Below are 18,675 nucleotides of genomic sequence, written 5' to 3'. Positions count from 1 at the left end.
GGCGCGGGCGCCCCCTGCGGGCGGCGCTGGGGCCGCGCGCTGGATGTCACGTGGATGTGACAGCGGCAGTGCCCGGCCAGCCCCAGTCGCGGCAGCGGCACCGCAGCGCCAGCGCCGCCGCCAGCCCGAGCCGGGCGGGGACAGCGGGGCCGGGGCCGGGGCGAGGCCAGGGGGAGCCGCCGCCGCGGTGCCGGGCGGCGGCGGGCGGGGGGTGGGCCGGGCGCGGCGAGGAGCCGATGCGGAGCGATCGCGGGCGGGCGGCGGGAGCGGCCATGGCGGGGCCCCGCTGAAGGAGGCGGCGAAGGAGGAGGAGGAGGAGAGGGGAGGAGAGGAGAAACCTCCGCATTCCCTCCCTCCGCGCCCCGTCCCCCCGCGCGGACCGCCCGCCCGCCCGCCTCCCCCTGCATGCCCGGCTGAGACCGCGGGGAGGACTCAGCCACCCGCCGCGGCCCCGCCGCCTTCCCGCGCCCCGCCAGCCGCGGACAAAGGGGGAGAGCGGGCAGCCAGAGGAGGGGAGAGCCCGTCCCCGCCGCACGAGCATGGCGGACCGCAGCCTGGAGAGCGTGTCCCTGCCGCTGGAGGTGCGGGCCCGGCTGGCCGAGCTGGAGCTGGAGCTCTCCGAAGGTAAAGGCGCGGCGGCGCGGGCGGCGGTGGGCGCGGGCGGCGCGGCAGCGGCGCGGCACCCCCGGCCCGCTCCCCCATCGCACACCCTCCGCCCTGCGGCCCTGCGGTGCCGGCCCCAGCCCGATGGCGCCCGGGGGGCTCCCCTGACGGCCCCTGCCCCCCGGCGCGGGGGTTTTGTTCTACCTGCGAGCCCCCCGCGCTCCGCCGCGGCGCGGGCGGGGGCGGCAGGGGGGCTCTGGCGGCGGGGCTTGGCCGCGCACGCCGTGGTGCGGGAGCTGGAAAAATCCGTGGGGATGGCTTGTAGGGGCTCCTGCCCTGCCAGGGAAACGCGGCTTCGCGGGAACGTGCCGCGTACCTGCGTGCCAGACCCCGCTGTGGCCGCATCGAGAGACTCCCACGGAGTCCACGCAGCGTGTGTGTGTCGGCTGCAACAAAACACCCCCTGATAAGGTCGTTGTGGACAATACCAGTCAGGTCACTCAGACGAAACGATATATATATATTTTTAATTGCGGGATTTTTTTTTTTTTTCTAATGTATAATTGAAAGCTTGTGGTAGCTTCTTGGCGTGGTTGGTTGTGATGCTCCGCCGGTCCCCGGGCTGGGAAGGCGCGCACGCAGCCCGAGCTGTTGCCGTGGCAGGGAGGATGAGCAGGAGCCCCAGCCCGCCCTCCGCTCCTCAGCCCGGCTCCCGCTCCCCGCTTCCATGGGTGTCAGCGCCGGGGTAGGAGCGACAGGCAGGCAGCGAGGAGCGCCTGTGAGTGTCCTCGCTGATGGGCACTGGGCGACCAGAGTCGTGGAGGTGGTTTTAGTGTATCAGATGTAATCGGTGTCTCCCGGAGGAAGAGAGTGGGCAGTATTCATATGTACTGATGCTAGCGTTGGTTCTTTCCTGAAACGCAAATCTATTAACTCCCCCCTCTTTTTTTTTTTTTTTTTTAATTTTTTTTATAATGCCCCCAAATATCAGGGTTCGTTCACCACCAAGAGGCTACAGCACTTCATAGAAGGGACAAATGACCCAGCGTGTCCCAAATTAGTTATTGGAAGTGGTCAATATATTGAGCTGTCTGTCTGTCTTCTGTCTTTTTGTAACGGTTTGTAAGGGCTTCGAGCCAGAAAGTAAAATGCGCTGGAGCCAGTTTCATCAGCAGGGAGGAGCTGATGTTGACATTGTATTTTCCTTTTAACGCTTTGAGGGTGAGGAGAATGAACTACTGAGATTGCTTGTGGCTCTCATTTCTGTGCCTCCCCCTCCCTGTCGGTACCCTGAAAACTTGAAGTGAGAGGAGTTAAATACAGTATTGCCTTTCTGTGATGATGCACTGCCAGTCCATTGGCCCTCTCTGTGGTAGTGAGGGTGGGAAGAGCTGTTTGTATCATGGTACATGTAATGTTGATGCTTTATGCAGAAAATGCTTCTTGGTGTGTCACATCATTGTCTACACAGCAATGAGATACTAATTAAAACATCTGTTAGTAAATGCTTACAAAAAACCTGAAATCAAACTGGCACAGACCCTCAATAAATATGCTAATGTAGTGTACCAAAGTTGTAATACAGTTTTATGGTGCAGTTTCTGTTGTTGTAAGCATAATCCAAGAAAGCTCTGAGGAAGTGGGACATGGTTTGAAATTGGGCATCTGTATCTGCACTGCTGTAACTTCCCGGCAGCGAGATCTGGAATGAGTTTAGGCCGCTGACAGTATCTTTCTTTATGTGCCACTGGGGTTACACCCAGCAGACGGGATGGCTCATGTGTTCTGACTGTGGCAGCGTAAATGAGGATCAGTTGGAATTGGGAGGCAGGTAAAGAACAGGCAATATCACATTTTCAGTATCTTCCTCCAGGCTGCTCTTGGTGTGTTCTTAGTCAAGTACATGACAGTGTTCAGTGCCTGAGAAAATGAAATAATTTACTACTTAAAGCTCCTACCTTTAGGCATATTGCAACTCCTGGCCTGTTCCCAAAATTAGTCCCTACAGAGAGTGGGATCAGTAATTTGTACAGTTTTTATTGTGCTGTAGAAGTCATACTCTGGCCATGCTACTCCTGAGTTAAATGGTTTTCAAGGCAACTCTGTGTTTCTTTACACCCTGAATGCGCAGTACCTTATGCTTGTGCTTTGCTTGGCTGTCATGAGCCAGTCCACTGCCTTCATTCACTGAGATACACTTATGCAAGTGCATAAAAGTTCACGTGGTTGAGGTTTTAACATGTGTTCTGCTCATGATGTGTTAGGGTGTCTGCTGCCTTTGTGAAGCAGGCGACTTTTGGAGGTAATAGGCAACTACATGCTTTAATGTGTTGGGGTCTCATTGATAATACTGGGGGCAGAGTGACTGCTGTAATTTATGTCCCTTTTTAAAGTGCTTTCCCCAGTCAGACTTGCTAGGAAGATGTTTTTTCAAGTGCTGAATTTCTGAAACATTGTATTTGTTGTATTATTTGAGTGTGATTTTTTATTTCTGGGTGCTGTGGGTCCGAGAGCTGCTGCCTGTATCCAAGCCGTGTGGTTCTCTGTGCCAAAACCTGCTACGGCCAGTGCAGCTTTAGGAACAGTTTCTAAAGGAGAGCTGCTGCTTTGTGGGAAAGAGAGGAGCACCAGCAGGATTATTGTGTGGTTATTCCTCAGCTGTGAGCTAAAGCTGTCTCCTTCCTAGCTCTAGGAAGTGTGATAGCGTGGGTCCTACCCACACAGTGCATCTTGAAACTGAACATAAAATAGCTGTGTCCCTGTGCCCAGACCTGGTTACTGTGCCACTAGCACAGCGGGCACCGTGCAGGTGTTGCAATCACATCTTCACTGGTAGTCCTCATCACACGTTTCACTTTGGCCGTGGCATTTTCCCCACCCCGTGTAGCCAAATCCTGAGTTCCTTGTTCAGCTGGCACAGAAATGTGGCAGGAGAGCCTCAGGAAGTGTCTGCTGGGCACGTGGCACGTGCTTTGTAGACCACACAGCAAAGTGCTTTTTTTCTATTTTATTTTTTTTTTTAATAGTTGTGCACTGCTTGTTTGTTGAAAGGGAGAAGGAAGGTCAGAAGTCATTTAATGGTGCTCTGGGAAGTTTGTCTCTGTGACAAGCCTAACCTGTTGGTTACTGTGGGCAAGCCACATGCCTTCCACCTCCCCTTTGCTGTGGTCTGAATGGGCTTTTTTTTTGGTTTAAACATAGCTATTTAAAAGGTACTATGGATGCAAATGAGAATAACCATTTTAGATTTTGCTGGTTTCGTTAGTATGACTTGGCAGGTGGAGATCGGCCGGACTCAGAAGTGCTTAGCAGGTTCCTCTGTGTCTGTGTGCAGGCTGCCTGCCCCGCAGGAGGAGCCTGGCACGCTGAGGAGTGTCCAGGGCGATGTTCACCGTGGTGTGGTGGCATGTAGTGCTACATTCAGCCTCAAGCATCAACAGCACACTCCTCGTTGGTGTTCTCACTGCATTTTGGGAAGGGGATATTTCTTCTGTCTTTCTCAGGACACAGTGGCTCAACAGCACTTTAAATTTATTAAATGTGGAGTTTATTAGCTGTGGAATCATCCTTGATTCCAGGTGTTCTGGAGTCATTTGTTAGGCTGAGTTTGGGTGAACATGCTTGATGTTGTTATGTCATGGACATGTTCTCTGACACTCTGGTAGTTTCCCTGAGCTGCTAAAGCTAGCATTACTCAGAAGTAGCCCTTCTAGGCTGATGCAATCAACATGTCACTCTGCAGTAGCTGTACTTCGGGGCTGCTTAGGATTTTACGAGGTTTTAGTTTTCTAACGATGTATAAAATTGTACTGGGTGGAAATAGATGAATCATCCTGTTTTTTAGAATAGCTTGGGGGTTGTTAACTGAAGAACTGATTAAATAAAACCAGGAGTCCTGAAATGTGCTGTCTTATTTAAAAAAAAAAAAAAAAAAAAAAAAAAAAAAAGTCATTCTACAACCCCTTCATTCTTAAGAACACTTAAGAATTTAAAAAATACCCCCTCCCCCTTTTCTCATTTTGCCCTCAATTGCAGGGTGTGCAAGGTTAAATTCCCCTTCCAATTATTTCATGAACCAAAATTAATTGGGCAAAGATGCTCTATATTTCTTCCAGTATTTTATCCAAGTGTCAGATAACATAGCAGAAACACTTAAAGAACCACAGACACCACATGGAAAATTTGAAAGCCATCCTGTTCAGAAACTATTCTCCCTGTATTCCATGCTATACTTCTAGTCCTCTTCCATTTTAGATGCATGAGGAATAGCAGGTTTCTTTTTTTGAAAGTCTCAACTTTTCTCCAAGGAGCACTTTAAAAAAAAATCTCAGCAGATCTTTAGTAAGTGATTACTTATTCCCAAAGGCACTGGACTTGCAGTCACCTAATTAATTTGGTCCTCTGCTTTCACTGTATTGACTGGCTCAATTATATTTGGTAATATTGCTTGGGTTGATTGAGTCACTTTCTGGCCAAGTTTATTATTTTATTAGGTATAAGTTATGTCTTTTGTTGTCTGCCTGTAGTTGCTGTGTTGAGACCAGAGATGTGTAGTTAGCTTCTCTTGTTATTATTTCTCCCTAACATTTGCCAGCTGACTTCACTCGCAGAGAGGTTTTAAAGTGTGAAAATTTCAATAACTAGCACACCTCTGTGATTTGGGATGCAGAGTCATCCTTTTAATTCATTCCTTGAGAGGAGATAATGCTCTGCTTAGAAAGTGAGCATCACCTGTGCAATGACAGAGTGTCTGAGTTTAGGTGAGAAATGAATTAAGAAATTCAACACTCACGTTTGCTTCTTGTTGTTTTTTGAGCTGTTAGGATGCAGTTGGCTCATGTTTTCAGTTATTTTTTTCTGGTGGAGAGAGGACTAATTTACTCAAAATACATAAAGCTGGAATTTTCATATAAGTTACGCAGAAGACTAGAGCTTTAAGAAAATATACTGGATATCATGGAAATTGTGATGAAATCAAGAGCACTGTCAACAAAACCCTTTCTTTGTATGATGAAGCTCCTCTCATCAGCTATTTTGTTTCCCTGATGGTGCTCAAGCTGGAGAGGGACAATAACTTGATTATTTTAAAAACAGGTTCAATTCATTCATGAGTATTTTAAGACATTGAAATGTGAAGAATTTTTTTTTTTTTTTTTTAATTTTGAATATTTTTTATTGGCCTCCTTCACTGAGCTATTTGGACTTAAGGGCTTTTAATGGGTGTCGAAAGAATTCCCTGCCACTCCTTCGGTAGAAGTACATGGTAATGCCTTGTAAAACAGACTATGCAAATCTGCAGGATGTTCCCAGAACAGCTGTCCTGAAGGCATGCTGTAAATATACCTTTATTGGTGGAGCAGCATTGATGCCCAGGGGTTACACTTAATGGATCATTCAGATGATCTTTACTGTGTTACACAACTGACATACTCCAAACACTTTTCCCAAAGATGTGTGAAAGTTGCCGAGGGGGTGTCAGTTTTATAGGCAAAGCAGGGAATAAGCAGTGTATTCCTGAGGAGAACACGGGCTGCAAGGAGCTGCCCTTTGCAGCCTCAGGGTATGTCTGCTGGCTGTGCTGCGTAGAGCGGGGAGCAGGAGCCAGCGCTGCTTCCCTTGCCAAACCTGCGTGCACCTGTGGCTGTGACTCAACTGCTGCCTTTCCCTGGAAGGGCTTGACCTGCCTTTGTCAATCCATCAGAAGGGGAATGCATCCTGATTCCAGCAAACCAAGTATCCTTTGGTACGGAGGAATTCGGGTTTAGCACAACTCTTTCCTTTGTGGTTAATTTTTCCCGGGGGGGAAGGTGTTTGCATGCTGTCTAAAAGCAGAGATAATAAACTAGTTTTTGATGCAGGATTTGGATTGAGAACGGCAAAAAGATCACTGAAGGGATATCAGCAGATTCCTTTAGGTGTTCCTAGCTTGTTTGTGGTATGGTACGCAGAATCCTAAATGTACCATAGCTCTCCTATACTTAAAAATACATTGACTGCGTTTTAATTTTTTAAGAGGCTATTTGTATAACACGTCAAGCAGGACATATAATTTTTTAAAAATAACTGCTTTAATTCCCCAGCAACTGTCAGACAAGATGAGTCACTGCAGTATAAGAATTCACCACAGTGCATCACAGATTTGACACAAACTCTTAATCCATGTAAAATTATGCATGTATATTCCCCTATCTTCCCCAGTGGGTGAGCTTCATTTTTGCCAAACTCATGATGATCCCATTCTGCCTTCTTTCCGCCCCCGCCTCCTTTTTTTCCCCCTTCTCTTGAGAACCTCCTTGCAGTCAGTAGCCCCAGTGTGGGGTCTGGGTGCAGCAGACTTTTCCTGGCTTGTGAAGAGCCTTTCCTTATTGTTAACTGCAGCTCCTGGTTCCCTCCTTGACTGTGGTGGTGTGGGGGCATTTCCAAAACATGATTGCTCTCTGCAGAATTCTGCTCTTTCCTACTATTACTCGGGTAAACATGCACTGAAAGATGGGAGCTGGTTTTATTTAACTCCACTTGGTGCAGCACATTGGGGAATTGCTCGTTTTAGACCTGTGTAAAGAAATCTTTTTTCTTTTTTTTTTTTTGTTTTTTTTTTCCCTTGGTAATTTTAGCTAGGGCTTCTAATTGCTAGCCAGTATTATTTATCACTAGGATGAAGTGTAACTTCAAAACGGTTTAAAACATATTGGGGACACCATCATATTCTGCAATAAAACAGCAAATATAGGAGTAGAAGTACTTAAAGCAATACAGCTTGAGATAGATGCTGGGAAGACTGTGGCTTTAGCTGGATCCTCTTGCCACAGAAGAGGAAGCTTCTGCCTAAAAAGCCATGTGGAATGCTACTAGGACACTGTGCATGGCTCTCAGGGGATGGAGGGAGGCGTGCCAGAGTGCTTCTTGCAGTCCCTTTTTGGAGAGCAGAGTCATTTGCTGGTTCCAGGCAGCTTGGTAGGCACAGTCGATTGGACACATAACCTTCAGGGTTTAGAGCAGCATCAGGTGCCAGGGTGTGGGTAATTGCCACATTATTTTACAGCAGAAGTTAATGTTGAAAAGTGTGATAGTTCAGTGATCTCTTTTTAAGACTATTGTTTAAGTGGTTGACTAACTAGAGAAAGGACTCTCATGAGGTGTCATGATAACTTGGAAGAGAGAGTGTTTCCTCTGACTTTTGAAGGGGCTGTTTGCTTTCCAAAGACTGAACCATACATATGCTATTATTTAGGATGCTTGAGGGAGTTTTTGCTGTTATGTGTGTGGCTGGGTCTGTAGAATGGTGAGAGTGGAGGGGACGGAGGGATTCTTCAAGTGTTGTCTGTGAATGTAAGTAGAAATGGATGTTAGGACTTTGGTCCTGTATCTCTCTGGATCCAGAGTCCAGATCTCCAAACTGTGACATCTGCAGTTTCTTAATTCATATCTTGGCTTGATCTATATTTAAGATTAAAATATCAAAAAAAAAGATCTTGTAAGTCTGGTCTGGTAAGAGCTGCTCAGAAGCCAGGAAAATGTTTCTTAATGAACTCTGTGACAAATACAGAAGTGTAAGGAATGGGGCCTGTTTTTTCACTGGTAGGCTGGTGGTTGAAAGTTTGCCTAGACCAGCAAAAGTTCAGAGACTTTTGGTTGGCGTAGAGACCCAAACTGAGTGTTCTGACGCTCTTTTTCCTACTGTGTGGATGTCCATGTGTCCATAAACAGCCTGGCAAAATAGAGAGACCCTAGCAACAGCCTCCTCAGAGAAAGCAGCCCTGGACTATTCCATCTGTGTGGATCCTCCAGGAAGAGTTCCGTGGTATGAGCAGGATGGCTGCAGGGGTGTTGCTTCTGTTACTGCCAGTTAGTGAGAAAACAGACCAAACTGCTCTTTGCACTTCTCATATCACATTACAGAACAGTTCTGCAATTGTACGGAAAATTTCTTTCTGGTAATAGCAAATAATAAATCTTCACCTTTTTTCTTTTGAGAGGATATCCTTAGTCATGTTAACTCATGTTTATCATTGTTATAATTGCAAGGAGAATGAGCAAAATTTAGAATTTTTTGTGGCATGCCTCTTATCCTTATTGAAAGAAATATTTAAACAATCAAGTATTTTTGATGAATGTGTGAACAAATAAAATTATGGTGGGATGCAAGCAGTTCAAATTTAGTGAAGAATCTTGAAGTAAAAATTGAAATGCTAGACTTCTTTGGCAGATGCCTGAGGATGAACAAACAACGGTTACCTAGTGAAACAGCAAAATGTAGAAATATCCCTGGTTTTTCCTGAATGATGATAATGGCAGATTCCTTTGCTGAATTTGCTGGAAGACCTCAGTTTCATTTGCCATATTTTTTAGTCTGAAAAAGTAATGAATACTTTCTTTAGTAGATGCTGTAAGTTTTCTGAGTGTTGTGAAGTGAGGGGTTGACATTTTTTAGGAAAAAAGTACTGTTGGACTGTGGAGTGATGTTTATTTCTGAGAGGGAAACTAACAGGCAGTACTTTTAATTTGCTCTACTTCAGATTGGCTCCATGTTGTAATAGAAAAGGTTGATTTGTTATGTTGAGCAACAACAATGGGACTATCAGCAGTTAAATTTAATTTTTTTTTTTAATGATAATGAAAAAAAGTCTTGAGTTTTGTGTTTATGAATTTTATGCTGTTAAAGTTTGGCACATTCCAGTCACAAGGTTATATCTGTGTCTCTTACAAATGCTGACTTCAGTCATTTGTGTATCCATACCACAGGCTTGGGAGAATTAACAAGCAGCTCAGAAGAGATCTGGAAGAGTGACCAAGAATAGAGGCATGGACATTAGGGATTAAAGTAGTCTTAATAAACATTGTTTACGAGGAGAAAGGTTGCAGTTTATTTTGATTATTTGAGAAGTCTTGTGTTTGGGATGGAGGAATACTTTCCCACAATGTAAAGCATTAGCAGTCCAAAACATGAGAAGATTGAACTCCTAGGAATGGAAATTAGACAAATGGAGGTTGAAGATAAGACAGAAAATATTAATAACGTTAGATAAACACTGAAACACTTGCATAGAAGACTCAACAGTTTTCTAAAAAAATCTACCCACAAGTAGAACTGAGGGATGGCTTCTTTCTAAGACATAATAAATGTAAGAAGTCTGTGTGTGTACATAGGTATGTAAACCACTGAAGCCACCCTTGACCAGAAATACACTGGTTTAGGTACTTTGGTAGTGTCATTTTCAAAATGTCCAGTCCAATATTATGACATATATTTTCCTGGTAACTCCAAAAGGCACTGCAACATCGTAGAATTTCAGGTTTAGTATGTTTTCAGTATTTTACTAGAGGTGACTTGACATTTACTTGCAGTAGTAATTTGTTTTAAGTCAATATTGAACACTGTAAGGATGTGCATACATTACAGTTTGAGAGGGTATCAAAGGCAGCCGCTCTGATAATTCCTGCTTAAATAGTGGCTACTCATATATTTGCCTGTGGCTCAGGGGACTTCTATATAAACAAGAAATAGCAGAAAAATAACATTTTTAAAGGTTTCCCTAAAGTTTATTGTACTTTGCTTCATCATTGGTTTTTACATAAAGATATTGTCCATTGTAATAATTTGGATAAAAAATAAGAAGGTCCTCACTTCCTCTGAAGATTAATCCTTCCTGCACCCTACGCCTAAGGTTGCTCTTTGCTGTGATGTCTTTGCTTCTGCCTCAGTGGCTGGCTGGTAAGTTGTATTTGCCCTTCATTGCAGTGATGGGTGAAGGTGTAGGAGCAGCAGAAGTCACTCTGTGCCTTTGTGCTGCCTTCTGAACGTCTGTGAAAACTGTTTTGTTTATTGGGAGTTTCACAAAGCTGGTGTCTCTGACCTCCAGCAGTCACTTCTGGAGCAAGGTAAAACAGAGAACATATTCCTTTGTTTGCAGTGGGAGAAGATGTTTGTTGTTGCTAAACCCAGACCCTGTTTTTCTTCCTGAGCACAATAATGCTGTGGCTGGTATTGTCTGCTGGTGGTAATTCTGAGGAAGATGAGGGGCCCTGGCAACTCTGATATTTCTTCCTTGGCTTTGAAAGTTAGCCTCCTGTCTGTTTTTTGTTCTACCCAAGATGCTGAGGGGCCAAGAGAGGTGGCTGTGAGAAGTGAGGAAGCTGTGTGTGGGATGCATTCAGCCAGAAATAGCCACAGCAATGTTAAATTTCATCTTGGACTGCTGGACCATTCAGAGACATTTGTTAACTTGTGGTAACGTAGTCCATAAGAGTTTTCTCTCTATAGGATACCTTTCAAACAAGTATAGGAAGGCTGGACCCTTTCTCATGAATGCCAGTTTCTCCTGAGAGGAATCCCAGCTGGTTTGTGCACCTGCTCTGAACTATTGAAGAAATACCCTGGGCTCTTTTCTGTCCTGAAGATCGTGCAAAAACCACAACATCTCTGAAACATGAAGTCCTCTTACAGTGTGATGCTGTTTGTCAGTCCTAGGTGGTAGTTTGGCTTTGGCTGACCTGCAAAGGGCTTTTCTGTGTATTTTGATAAGGTAATATCACCTGCAGTGTAATGTCTATTGTACATCACTCAAAATGTGAAATTGCACATGTATGTTTCTTCAAATACACATTAGCTCTTAAGTATTGTGATTGGTTTCTTCTGGTAAATAACAAATACAGTTTCAGATTTGACTTTCTTTATGACAAAAACCATTCTGGTGCAGCATATTTACTAGAAATACCACCAGGCCTCATCTGCCAGCTCGATCCTTTGTGCCTTCTTCAGACCAAAGCAAATTGAGTATCTAGGACTAGATTAGGCTGAAATTGGGAAGACGAAGCCAACTCTTCTTAAGTCAGCTTTGTGCTCAGACACGGAGGAAACTGCCAGCAGCCTCTCCCAAAACATCACTTCCATGATGCAAAACCAGCACAATTTTACAGATGTTTTAGTCTGTCATAAATCTCCTCTAACTCAGACACCCAAATAAGTCTCCCCTGACTTTTCCGCAGAGTAGAAGTTTCTTTTGCTAATGGGTGTCTTGTAAAAAGTCATGATAGTCTGAAAAAGGTAGCTACCAAAATGTCTTACTTAAGTTTTAGTGAAACATATTATGTGTCCTTCTTCCTCAAAAATTGCTCATGTAGTTGTGTTAGAGTTAAGAGAGGATAAAGCATCTAAGTGGCCACATTGTTTTGAAATGCTGTGGCACCTGTTCTTCTCCAGGCTGCTTTTGAGAATATTGCATGGCTGTTGGTTATGAGTTGGACTGGGTTGTCCCCTTCACTGCTTTCTGCATTCCACCCCTGAGCCCAGCATGGGTAATAAGCAGCCACACCTCACAGAGCTGGGCTCCTAGGAGTGTACAGTAGAAATTACAATAAAATTACAGGAATTGCAGTTGAAAGATGGTTGAAGTCTCCCCGAAATAGCAGTATAGAAGTACTTTCAATGTAAAAGCTGAAGCTTCATTTTCAGGGACTCAAAGAGGGAGTATAAGTTTTTCCAAAATAAATTCTTGTATTTATTTTTTCTCTCAGAATGAAGTCCAGTTCACCTAAAAATAAATGGCAAAAGCTCTGCTGGCATCAGCACTGCACTAATGGGTGTACTTCCCTTAAAGCTAGGTCTGTGAATAGTCAGAAGCAGTCTGTGATATTTAAGGATCTGTGCTAGGGTGTATGGCAGAAAGAAACAGATACTTTTTCTTCACTTTGTGTGTAGTCGTTGGTGGTACTAAGAGAACATTTTGTGTTTGAGACAGAGCATTTACTTATATGGAACAAGGGGCTGTGGTGTGCTCCCAGTGGAAAGATGGGGACCTCATTCAGGACTGGGAAACCAGCCCATATTTAGAGAAGTTGTTCCCCATTTGCTGGGGGGAACTCATTACCACAAAAGCTCTGTGGCATTTCTGGTCCTTTAATACACCGTTGGTATCACCTGTTTCTGTGTGACAGAAAGCCAGCATATGTGCCTTTTATTTCAGTTTTTAGCTTCTTCTCACCTCTGTGTTTCCCCCCACTATTGCTTAATTTCTGGCTTTCTCCTCTCTAAAGCCATCTGGCTGTGGTGTGGCCTGTCAGGGTCATTCCACCATCCTGCCCCACCTTCCTTGGTCATCTCCCTCTCCACCACTGCTGGAACAGTAGACTTGGTGCAGAATCATCGTGCAGGTAATTCATGTGATGCCCCCTTTTACAATTCTTTTTTTCACACGTGAAAGATTGTTCTTGAAGCATGTCAGGGCCAACATGTTGCAAATTGAAGTCTTTTATTCTTAAGTTGATTTCAAACAAATATTTGTCTTGGAGTAACAAACTTGTTAACTGATGAAACTTACAGTCTGTAGAGACACAAGCTGAGTTATGTGTTCTGTTAGTCATGCTTGATGTTTGCTTGTTTGGTTATTGTTGTTTAGTTCTACTTTGTCATGTTTGCTTAGAGCTAGGTTAGGATATTCTCCATGCCGTGTGAGGCATTTATGGAAAATGTGCATCTTAAATTTCTTGAAATCTGATCTGGTGATAAGTCATGACATCTATTTTCCATCTAAAAATGCATTTGTCTTAATTATATCCCCATTCAGTGTGGGTGGGGTTTTTTTTCCCTCTCAATTCATGTGAAACCCACACTAAACAAAAATACAGCTAATAGAGACTAAAATTATAAAGGAACTACTTGCAAAGAGCTGGCAATGCTGTCTACATGATGAAACTAATTTAAATTGTTCAGGCATAAAGCATGGATTAGAAACTGCATCTTCAAATCATCTTTGCATATTTATGAGTACACCTGTTATATAAGCAGTGGAAAGTGCTGAGATTCCTCCAGTCCTCTGCCACCGTTTGCAGGGTGAAGAAAAACCAAGATCATTTGTCAGGGTAAGTCTTTCAAATCCAGAGTGGAGCCTTATCTGCCTAATAGCCTCATACCAGAGAAAGGCACTGTTTGTGTTCAGCAGGGCTGTATTCATGTGACTGTCAGGGGCTGAATTACTGCTCTCAGTGCTATATAAAGATTCCTGCTCCCACCCTGCCCCTCCCCAGCACTGTCATTTAGCACAATGTGCAGCATGGCTGTAAAACATCCCTGACATACTGAAGCGTGTCTCCTTTCACACTTGTATGTGGAAAAGAAGAAGAAGAAAAAAAAAAGAGCCTTCTCCTTGGCTTCTGTGAACTTCCTAGCTGTGGAGGGTTCAGTGCCAGCTGGGACAGAGTCATGTTACTTGCACCTATTTTCCAGCACCAGGCCTATATTGAGGAGAAGAGCTGGATTGTGTGATTGCTGTGTCCTGCACCTCTGCTCAGTGCAAGTGCTGTGCCCAGTTTAGCCTCTGGTGTTAACATGAATACCCACAAAATACAGCTTCCTGGGGAGCCAAACTTGGAACAGCAGGGCTGGGGGTTGTACACCATGTGTGTGAAGCTGGATTTTAAGTCCTTTTCACTGTCACTGCTGCCTTGCTGCTGTTTGCAGGTGGGTTATGATTCCACTGATGTCTGGGTTTACAAACAAACAAGCAAACAAAACAAACCAACCAACCAAAAAAAAAACAAACAAAAAACCCCCCCAAAAAAAAAGAAAAACCCAAAAAAACCCACCCCCAAAACCAAAAGAAATAAGAAAAGGAAGAAAATCTCATAGAGTTTGTTTTTTTCCCCTGCCTCTGAGTAAGTTTTTTTGTAGCACTTAAAGTTGGATCAATTCAACAGTGCTGTAAAGTGCAACTTCAGAAATAACTGCATCCTGCTGAGAACAGGGCTCTGAACAGTAGGCATGCAGGAAAAGATGGATGCATTGGGAAGGGATGGATGTGTAGAAACATCTTAATCCAGTTTTTCTGCTGAATAAAGTAATTTATATAACTACACTGGGAATAAGGGAATAACAAGGGAAACATTTTGTTACTGGGAGGCACTGTTACCCTTGCACAGGGTGGCTGTGGACTCGCTGTCCTTTGAGATGCTCAGAAGCTGTCTGGACGTGGTTCTGGGTGACCTGTTCTAGGGCCCTGCTGGAGAGGGAGAGTTGGACAAGGTGACCTCTAGAGGTTCCTTCCATCCTCAGCCATTGTGTGATACCCCCCTAAATTTCCACCCTTTCACTGCTAAGTAATTTTGTGCTTCCCAGCACATTTCTCATGGATCTCACACTATGGGGTTCTTGGAATGGCACACTTGGCCTCTCCTGCAGTGGGTTCATACCTGAGATCTGCTATAACACTCTTCTAAAATTTTGGATGTAATTATGACTTGTGCACTTCAGTGATAGTCAGCAGAAATATGCCACATAAGAAGTGAAGCACAGTGCATTAAACAGGTATTTGGTTCTGAAATTGTTTCCCTTAAAATCGTGTTACTGGTTTTTGTATGCAAAACTTGATAATGGCAGTAAATTTACATTTTATGTAAATGGGCTAGAATCCAAGCATGGGTAAGGGTGCTTGTGATGATTTTAATACTGTCATTATGATCATCACTCAGATATATGACTGTCAATTAAACAATTCTTGTTTTTTTCTGTATGATGGAAGTATATGCTTGTTTATATCTGTGGAAAAGTATTTCCCTTGGTTCTTCCAGGAGCAGGGAAATGAGCAGAACTGAATGGCTCAGAAAATAATTTTGTTCAATTACTTATTAACACCGATTTTAGATATGAAAATACCTTGAATGTTGATGAGATCTTTTATTACTTTTATTGAAATCTGTTTTGAGAGTAGTGTGCAGCTGTAATCATGCAGTTAAATAGTGCATATTTTTCCAAAGTTTCATGTCAGTAATGCAATAATGAGTCCCCTGGCAGAGCTAGAAATCAGTCACTAATATTTTGGCATTGTAGAACAACCCAAGTGAGCCTTCTTATGAAAGTCATTTGGTGGCTGTGGTCCTCAGATGAATGATTGGCCTCACACTATTAATACTTTCTCAGCCACCAGGCTTTCTTTTCCTCTCTATAAAAAGAGAAACTGGACTGTATTTTTTGGGGTATGAACACAACTTTCAAATATGGAGGAACTCCCATGCCCACATCATCTCCTGACTGTTCAGTGAGCAGCTGGACATAGCTTTTGTGAGAGGAAGTTATGTAAAGTATGGTCCCAGTTCAGCAAGGCATTTTAGGCATGTGCTTCAGTCTCATTGATACTGCCAGTTTAACTTAAACCAAATTGTCACACATGGAATGAGCATATTTGTCTCCTGCATGGGGAAAAAAAAATATTGTCATCTTCATTGCTTGCTTAAAAAAGAGAGTCAGTGTTAAATCAAGGGATCAACAGTCTTTCTTTTGGATTACTGAGTAAATGGAAAGGGATCTTCAAGCATTTTTTGTTTAAACGATGCTTCACTATGTGTTTAAGGTCTTCATTAGGTGAAGAACAGAATTGACCATACCTGTGTCTCATTGTCTGTGCTTCCTCAGTGTTTATTGAATTTGGAACAAAAAGAGAGTAACTCCATGACAGTGCATGTCAGCTGAAGAATTCCATCACACAGTGTATGTTGTGGTGAAGGACACATGCAGTAGCTTGTCAGACGACACATGTCATGGGCAGGGTGTGCAGCCAAACGTGTGCAATCACCCTAAAATCCCAGGGCAGGTCCTTGCTTTCAAGACAGTGAGGAAACAAGGGAATACAGAGCTTGCCTTTCCTCCTGAATATGAGTTGATCTAAGCAGCCATCTTCTGGAAAACATTTTGAAGCTGTTTCTCTTTACCTTCTGCTGCAAGGCGAGAATCATGAGGAAGCAAGGAAGCATTGCTCCAGCCTTGCACTTTCTGCTTTTTCTAGTATTACCTTAACAAAGTGGTTTGTAGACCAATTAGAGTAATCACCAGCCAAAGACAAAAATATCTGTCTCCTGCTTTCCAGGGCTGGGTTTGCAGCTCAGGGATAAGAAAACTCTGAATCCAACAGGGTAATTTCCTGAAGACTGTATTCAAGCCATTCTCTTATGGGGAAAAAGAGGCAGTTGAGGGATGGGTGAGAAGATATGTTTAATTCTTCCCAGGATTTTCAAAATATCAAAAGAATGGGAGAAGCCAAGTGATCGCTGTCTCTGTCTTTTGACATAGCATGTCAAAGGCATAAATTGTTTCTGTTTTAGGAATTTGAGAGTGTATTGCTGTGTTCAACACATGAAATAAAAGATTCTGTTCAGGACTGTCAGATACATTTATGACTAGTTTTTTATTTTCATCTTCCTTTTACCATTCATCATGGTGTTTTCCTGGTGTACTTGGAATCTACTGAACTTGGTCTGAAGCCTTACGGTTTTCTCAATGAGTTAGTTTTGCTTCATTTAACTGCATGAAAATTAGTTGATTCAAAGAACTTGGTCTGTTTGTGATATCCAGCATATATGGTGGTTTAGTCCTCTGTTACTGGATTTCATAAGATCTGGATAACAGAGACTTTTGATTGTGTAGTAAAAGGAATGGTCTGCAAAGTCAAGTACACAATTGTTTCTACCCACTGCTACGGGGTGGGGAGGGTGAGAAGTTAGTCTGTCACTGATAGAATAACTAAAATTTAGACATAAAATGGACAAGGCCTATATATTCCATTAAAGGCTAAATGTGACACATTAAGGAACTTAAGAATTTTGCTGTGGAAACATCTCTTTAGGCAATGATTTATTTTCAGTGATATTTAAGGAAGTAGCTTTTGAAATGTAAAAATCCGTGCGCAGACGTCATTATTTTTGCAAGCAGTGTGTGCGTGTATATAGGCATATTTAAAGATATAAAGGAATATACATTCATAGAAGGAGGGGAAGGGAAAACCTCACACACTGACTCTTCAAATGAACAAATCTTCCCACTTAAGGGAATGTTATGGGAGGCAGCAGATCCCTTAGGGATAGGCATGCGCAAGTTACCCGTTCTGAGTCACGGATTTTTCCACAGCTTTGTGGCTCAGATGTGCAAGCCCCTTCCCCACCATGCTCCCAATTCCTTAAATAGCAGCTGAGGTCAAGAAGGACAAGGGACAGATCACTGTCACTAGGAGGCCTTCTAAATCACACCGGGGTATGTGGGGTTTCTTGATGCTCAGTCTCAGCTGTCTGGTGCAAGAAGATAATTTTAATCCCATTATATTTATTGCTTCTCAGTAGTGTTTTGGCTTTTATACTGACTCACACCCTTTCAAAGGAGTCACCGGTGCTTTTGTTGTTAAACAGACTTAGAAGACATCTCTTTTACAGTTAGTGTTGTGATGTGTGTGTTTCTGTTCAGTCACCTTAAAGGAATTACATGCTGCCTTTGCTGAATTTGCAACAATGTCTTTTGGCTTGGAACAATTGACCATTATGACCTTTGGTACCTCAAAATATGTAGTCAATAAAGTAAAATTCTATTTTATGTATCTTGAGGTTTACTTTAACATGTTGTGCCTTTCCATTTGCAGTGTCTGGCTATCTGTAGGGCTCTGGCTCTCACTGAACCAAATTGAGAACTGGAGCAAATTCAGACCCATATAATTGGTTGGGAAAATAAGGAGAGAGGGAAGATCAATTTGGCGTACAGGGACACAGACATACAGAAGGTTTTGGGTTGGAAGCAAAAGAGCTTTGAAATCCAAAGCTGGCTCTAAGACTTGCCCAGCAGCTTGAGGCAGAGGTGGATGCTACTTCTGAGCCAGAGTCGCTCCTCTGTCCTTGGGCTGGTGGCTGGAGGTCGTGCTCAGGCCTCCCATCAGTGGCAGGAGCAGTGTTGTGCTCTTCTCAGAGCCTCAGCAGGGCAGGCAGCAAAGCTGCAGTGGGTTCATGTCAGTAGCAGCTGGGTTTGCTGATGCCCATGCCCAGTTCTCCTGAAACATCTCTAGATGAACATGCCCTTAAAGTTAAGTCTCCAATTAACATGTCAATAAGCACTCCAGGATATAAATAAAATATACCAGGAGCTCAAGACATAGAACAGTGATTATCCCCCACACCTCTTTTTTTTTCTGTGATATCTCAAGGGTTCATAAGTTGATAGCTATTTTGTTTGAGTTTTTCTTTCGGGTCATAAGAAATTAAAATGTCTGCTGATCACACAGACATGAAAAATTCTCCTTGTATTTCCTACCTTGGGTCTAATGTGTT

General features: G+C 43.5%; 1 protein-coding gene across 5 annotated transcripts in view; it reads left to right on the top strand.

The window, feature by feature from the left end:
* The first annotated feature begins 173 nt into the window (after positions 1 to 173).
* DIP2C (disco interacting protein 2 homolog C) overlaps positions 174 to 18,675 on the top strand; it is a 309,238-nt gene continuing 290,736 nt past the window's right edge. For 3 of the 5 annotated variants that reach the window (XM_041487089.1, XM_041487097.1, XM_041487079.1), the window contains exon 1: positions 174 to 624. In XM_041487089.1, coding sequence (XP_041343023.1) covers positions 540 to 624 — 85 coding nt within the window. In that variant the 5' untranslated portion in view covers positions 174 to 539. The remainder of the gene's footprint in view (positions 625 to 18,675) is intronic. The other 2 variants (XM_041487111.1, XM_041487106.1) reach the window with 1 other exon arrangement.

This window comes from Pyrgilauda ruficollis, unplaced genomic scaffold (assembly GCF_017590135.1).
Source record: "Pyrgilauda ruficollis isolate IOZ18807 unplaced genomic scaffold, ASM1759013v1 scaffold12, whole genome shotgun sequence".
Lineage (NCBI taxonomy): Eukaryota > Metazoa > Chordata > Aves > Passeriformes > Passeridae > Pyrgilauda > Pyrgilauda ruficollis.
Note: the sequence above shows the minus strand (reverse complement) of the source record. Positions and strands in the feature narration are given on the sequence as shown.